The sequence below is a fragment of the Prunus dulcis genome, chromosome 1 (genome assembly GCF_902201215.1).
Source record: "Prunus dulcis chromosome 1, ALMONDv2, whole genome shotgun sequence".
In the NCBI taxonomy this organism is placed as follows: domain Eukaryota; kingdom Viridiplantae; phylum Streptophyta; class Magnoliopsida; order Rosales; family Rosaceae; genus Prunus; species Prunus dulcis.
In genome coordinates, this window is record NC_047650.1 from 6,934,581 (window position 1) to 6,940,972 (window position 6,392).

The 6,392-nt window shown below is 35.8% G+C and overlaps 2 protein-coding genes across 2 annotated transcripts in view; both read right to left on the reverse strand.

Moving 5' to 3' along the window:
* Positions 1 to 2,098: 2,098 nt before the first annotated feature.
* Positions 2,099 to 2,551, reverse strand: LOC117632183 (secreted RxLR effector protein 161-like). The gene has a single exon (XM_034365645.1). The coding sequence runs from the start codon at positions 2,549 to 2,551 to the stop codon at positions 2,099 to 2,101; it is 453 nt and encodes a 150-aa protein (XP_034221536.1).
* A 1,057-nt stretch (positions 2,552 to 3,608) lies between these two features.
* The window catches only part of LOC117632276 (protein DETOXIFICATION 16-like), a 6,068-nt gene continuing 3,284 nt past the window's right edge, over positions 3,609 to 6,392 (reverse strand). The window contains exons 7-11 of the mRNA XM_034365750.1: positions 5,611 to 5,663; positions 5,206 to 5,439; positions 4,810 to 4,905; positions 4,311 to 4,340; positions 3,609 to 4,070 (exon numbers count right to left, since the gene is read on the reverse strand). Of these exons, the coding sequence (XP_034221641.1) occupies positions 3,609 to 4,070; positions 4,311 to 4,340; positions 4,810 to 4,905; positions 5,206 to 5,439; positions 5,611 to 5,663 (875 nt within the window). The remainder of the gene's footprint in view (positions 4,071 to 4,310; positions 4,341 to 4,809; positions 4,906 to 5,205; positions 5,440 to 5,610; positions 5,664 to 6,392) is intronic.

Sequence of the window (6,392 nt, forward strand, 5' to 3'; positions counted from 1 at the left end):
TATAGCTAGCAAAGTGTTAATTGTTTCAGCTGGATGGCGCTGCATGTATAAGCTTTGAAATATTACTTTGCTGCATGCAATGGTTGGAAAGACTGGAGCCTGGAGGAACCGTTGTTTATTCATAGTTCTAATTGCAATTGGAAGGGCTTCAAGAGATACGATGTGCTTATCAGAAATGTTCAGAGGCACATCAACAAACCTTCATAAGATAACTATTTCATAATAAAGATTAAAGACAACGTACATATACTAACTTGTCAGAAAATTAAAGACAACCTACTATTCCCAAAACCCCATGATAAAAGTTAAACGACGTCACTTTGGCCCTAGCATTTTGGATACATTCTTAACAACAACCACAACACCCACGGCAGCTCCAGCAACCGCAGCAACGGGAGCCATAGCAGGGGCTGTTACCGGTAAAACTACGGTAACAACAGGGGCAACTGCGGTAATTACTGCTGATGCAACTTCAACAAACTCGAAGAACGACATTAATGAAATGTTTTTGCACTCGAAATTGCTCAAAGCTACACTGTAATAATGTTTTGCAATGGAGGAAAAAGTTTTTGGAAAGACTTGAGGAACACTTGTTTATTTATAGTTCTAATTGGAAAAGGCTTCTGATTAATTAGCCAAAATTTTCTCTTCGGTTATTGCACCTCGATTAAAATCGTTTGTTTCTTCTAAGGTCAGATTTTGCATGCATGCGTGCGGGCATCAATGGACATTAATTGGAATATGAACAGTTTCTGACCACCAAGGTTGAATGCATGATGATAATAGTGCATCCAATTAATGATAACACCATGGCTGGCGCCACAATGATCATTTTCAATATCTAGGGCCTTGATTCATGAACTTTTCCACATCCCAATTTCTTATTGGTTTGAATAACATTTTTTTTTCCTTGGTTCAGTTAATGTGTAATTCGGTATTTCAAAAGTCAAGTAGGCGAAGCTTACATTAAAAACTCAACGTTATAAGTGAATTTAATTAATAAACATTTTAAAAAAACCTAGTTAGTCCGGGGGACATAATGAGAATTACCCTCAAATATGTATATACAAAGTGGCGAAACCAAGTTTTCATGTGTGTATGGGTCTCTCACAAAATATGAACAACAAAAATTCGAATTCTTACAAGACATACAAAAACATAAAAAATCATATTGTCTATTTATTACAATCATAATTGCCCTCAATGAGTTTACATATTTTAAAATCATAAAATAAAATTAAAATTCACCAACACAAGTTCACAATTGCAAAAAAGGGACATACAATTACATACTAAGCAAGAAAAATTATAAGGGATAGACAAATACATACTTGGAGTTGAATAGCGATTTAGCAAATATCTCTAAAAACCCAATAAAATTGGTAGAAAGAAGAAATCAATAAGATTAGATAAATACTATTATATAATTAAGGACATATATGCTTACAAACCACGATTACTAACAAAGTAAAAGATGGAACATGGCATAGATAATAGACGACCTTACATCTCTTGCATATTAAAATGGATACATTTCTAACAACCATTAACCACAACAGCTACCCTAACAAGAGCTCCAACAGCCACAAGGGGGAAAGCACATGGTAGAAATTGTTAGTGTTTTTCAGGTATGAATAATCAGAATTTGCAGAAGGAAACAAAAGAGAAAGAAGCAAAAAGAAATTATCAAAATCAGTCTGCTATATGTGTAGCAGCAGAGTGTTCTTTCACTATTCTCTTTCTTACAACCTCACGCACATAGTGTGAGGGATATATCTGTTATGCACAGTAGTTGGATCTCTTACATCACAAGATGATCTCAGCCGTTCAATTAGGCAACCAATAGGAAGCTTACACTTGTCATAAAAGGAAATAAAATGGAGAACTAATTAAACTAACTCTTAAGTCAGCTTAAGGCTTATAATTCAACACTCCCCTTTAAGTCTTGAGTTGATTTAACTCCAAGCATACTTCTTAGATAATTGAACCGATCCTTAGCCAAGGATTTGGTGAAAATGTCAGCTAGTTGTTCCTTAGTAGGATAGTACACCAACTCAATGATGCCTTCTTAAAGAGCATCTTTGATGAAATGATATCTTCAATCAATATGCTTTGTCTTCTGATGAAACACAGGATTTTTAGTGATGGCAATTGCAGATGTATTGTCACACTGCAATGGAGTTGCTTCTATCTGAAGTTCTCCAAAGTCTTCTAACACGAATCTAAGCCAAATGGCCTGTGCAGTAGCCTCAGATGCACTTATATACTTTGCTTCTGCTGTGGACAGTGCCACACAATTCTGCTTGACTGAAGCCCAAGAGAAAACACCGCTGCCAAAGGAGAATGCATATCCGGAGGTGCTTTTGCTGTCATCAATTGATCTTCCCCAGTCACTGTCACAGAAGCCAATCAGCATTGCATTCTTACCTTTTACATACTTTGGACCATAGTCTAGAGTCCCCTTAATGTATCTTAGCACTCGTTTAGCAATTTCATAGTGCTTATTTGTAGGGCAATGCATGAAACGAGCAAGCAGGCTAGAAGCATACATAATATATGGTCTAGTGGTAGTTAGGTTCAAGAGGCTACCTACAATGCTTCTAAATTGCTCTTCACTTGCTGCTCCATTTCCATCATCGTTAACTAGCTTTTCAATAGAGAGGTGTGGTTACAGACTTGCACTCATTTAGGCCAAATTTGTTTAATAAAGAACCTGCATACTTCTTTGGGTGAATGAATATGCTTGAGTTCGTTTGAACCACTCCCATGCCAAGAAAATGATGTAGAAGGCCCAAATCTCATATTTCATCATCATCTCTTCCTTGAATTCATCTAATAATTCTTTGCAGCTCCCTGTATACACAATGTCATCAACATAAATCACTACAAGGAAAATCCCTTTTAGCGACGAAACAAGATGGTCGCTATAACACCAAATTTCGTCGCCAAAGATAAATAGCGACGAATATTTTTGGTCGCCAAGGTCGTCGTTCAAAGCTCGTGGCTAAAAGTACCATGCGACGAAACAAAATTTCGTCGCTGAAATATTTTAGCAACCAAACTTGTCGTCGCTAAACAGCTCCCGGTTGGTCGCCTATAGAGAAGGAGTTGCCACCAAAATACCAAAAATTCCCACGAACATGGAATTATTTGGCGACGAAATAAATGTTTGGTCGCCTAAACATTTCAGCGACGAATTTTTGGTCGTGAAAGATGTACTTTATTTGTCGCATATGTTAGTTGGTTTGGTTATTTTCAGAATGGGCGACGAAATAGATTAGTCGCCAAAACTATAGATATTGGTATTGTCAATTGAGAGATGAAAACTAATTTGTCGCAAAAAAGTGTATTATTTTTTTTAAAAAATAATTATTTATATTTTAAGCTTTGTAACAGAATATTATTTACTCCACAAAGTTTTTGAAAAACAGTAAATAGATGAAATTAATAGAAATAGCATAATTACTATTCAAAAGATACTAGCTGTTTAAGCACATGTCAATGTATGCTAGGTACAAAAACCAACAAGTGGCTAGATACAAAAGCCCCTAGAACCCCCAAGGTAGGCTAGATACAAAAACCATCAAGTATGTAGATGTACACACAACTTAATGACTATTTCCAATATCATCAAGATCCTCATAAACATTTCGTGAACCACCATTATTACCTTGATCATCATCACAAGGAGAATCACCAACATGCTGGGACAGAACACCTAAATGTGAGGGTAAAGGACCATCATGGGTTCGCATCCACTCAATGACATCCAAAAGTTTACCCACTATGCCCTGAAGCTCACTTACTGTGCCTTTCAACTCACCAACTGTGCCTTCAAGTTCCTCAACCTTTTGCTCTGTAGCAAAAGAGGAGGCAACTCCACCACTATGCGAACTCTCCATTCGAAGACTAGAACACAAGCCTCGAATCCTCTTGCCCTTTGCAACCCCAAGTTCTACAATCATGATCTCTAATTGTTGTGGGATAGGGAGTGTGACTTGATCTAGTGGAGTTCCTGAACTCTCTGCCACTTGTTGCTTGGCCTTCTCATACTCTTCATTCATCTTCTTCTACAAAAAGAAGCAAAATAAAGATAAGTAAATATATATAAATGCATAAAAAGAATGAAGTAAATGGTACGCCAGTACGACCAATTTTGTTCATAAACTAGCAATGCCAATTATCCTAATCAAACAGTCACAAAGGAAAAAAAAAAAAAAACTTGAAGCAAATAATGAAAGGAAAAGGCACATAAAAATGGAATAGATCTCTTTGGATATGCAAATTGCAGAAAGTTTGAAAATACTCACAGATCTTATAAAGATTATTTTCTGCATCTCCTGAAAGCAACAACAATACAAACAAGAAACTTCCAAAAACAGGGATTATAAATATTTGCCCAGCAACATGGCCCCCTCATAATTGGGCCTAAATTTTAACTTCTAAGAGCACAACGGGTTATTAGAACTGAATTTATTTAATAGGTGTTTGGAAATTGGGCCTTCAAAGAGGAAGAGAATTACAACTGCAGCAGCTCTGTTTCAAAACAATCTTAGCATGCACTTTTGGTCATCAATATATAAGATCATGGAAAATTTAGAAAACTCAGACACATATTTTCATTGTGTTTCTAATTAATTAGTTCTATTTGCAATGGATAAAGCCTTTATATGATGCTAAAACCAAAGTACACAATTAGCATCTAAAATAATGGGTCATCAAAAACTTGCATGACCAGTCAGTTGATTTTTTGGATTGCAGATTATGCAAGTCAATAGTTAATTGTCAGTAGGTTTATGTATTCCTTACCCCTTTAATTTCAGCAGCCTCATTGATCCACATGCTCTTACCCTTAAGAATATGCATGTTGTTCCAATTGCTAATGTATGTAGGATTTTCACCCTTCTACATTTTCCCAACAAAAAGAAAATGAGAAATACTTGAAATTATTGCAATATAATAAATAAAGAAAGATTTAAAGTGACCAGAAATTATAAACCTCTCTAGCAGCTTCCATATGTTTTAGGAAAGGACGTGACCCCCTGTATGATCAAACTCTTTCTTTTTTCTGTTCTAGGCATTGGTCTTGCAGCGTTTCTGTTTTGATTAAATACATGAATTGTTATTTCTTTTTTTCTATTTGATACTTAGAATAAGTTCCCAACCAAAAAATGAAAATTGCAGCTGTTATGATACATTAGATACCTGATATTGCTCATTTGTGTGCAACGTATCGACCAAATAATGCCACTCTTCTAGAGTCCTTCGAGTACCAAAGATCTTTTCAGGGGTAGGTGTTTCTCGTGCAAGATCAGGGGCAGAAGCATATTGCTTATAGTGTCTGTGGAGCTTTGCTTTCCATTCTTTATAAGTTGAGTGCATATGGTCAGTAATAAATTTCCATATATCCGGATATGTTAAGTCCACATCAAACATAAACTAATATCAATTAACCATAAACAAAACAAGTATTAGTTATAATTTTCAATGCAAATAGAAACATTGAAGGACAAATTTTTCAGTTCCCACTAGAATACAATGAAGAATTGAAATAAAAAGAGGGCTAAATGAACAAAATTAAATTATAATCAAAGAAGAATATAAGATTACCTGCAATCCCAATGCCATATATTTCTTCGTCTCGAAGCTCACTTTTTTCATACCTAAAACATTCAATGGAGATTTATTGCAAGTGATTAACCCAATCTCAGAGACGAACAGTTTCTAAGCTTCAATAGTCGCCATCAATTTCTGGGATGGATCCATCCGTATTGTAATCAAACTCTTCCTCTTTTTCACAACATCACAAGTGCCAGCCCCACAGTTTGGCCACGAGTGTTCTTCATCTGTGAAGAAGTTTGAGTATGCATTCCCTCATCTAGACGACAAAAATTCAAAAAATCAGTAACTAGAGTGCACAAAATAAAGGTATAAAAATTAAGGGCACAAAATATGGTATCAGTTACCCTATTGGCGGGAACCCCCTCCTGAGGCTGATGAAGTACCTTCTTGTGGCTGAGTTGATTGTTGTTGTGGCAGCCGACATGGTTGCTCAAGTGGCTGTGGTGGTAGTAGAGTTAAAGTTTTCTTCTTCTTATTGTTATTGTTGCTTAAGGTAGCAGCCCTCGTAAGTGTCATTCTACACTTACAAACACATAAACAAAGAGAGAATACAACAATATACTACTAGATCATTCCTTGAAAAAATAAAAATAAATGATTGAACATCATACTTCAACTGTAATGACATCGATTCTCATCACAAACGTGCTTTAGATAAATGAATTATTCATCAAAAAATGATTAAACATCATGCTTTATCAATAGGGAAGGAAAATAACACGCACATGCAATTTCATTTACATGGGGAGGACATATGCAAACCTTAACTC

What these genes read in the sequence shown, in the direction of transcription:
- LOC117632183 (XM_034365645.1), bottom strand. Translation starts at nt 2,551, where the DNA reads ATGTATGCTTCTAGCCTGCTTGCTCGTTTCATGCATTGCCCTACAAAT.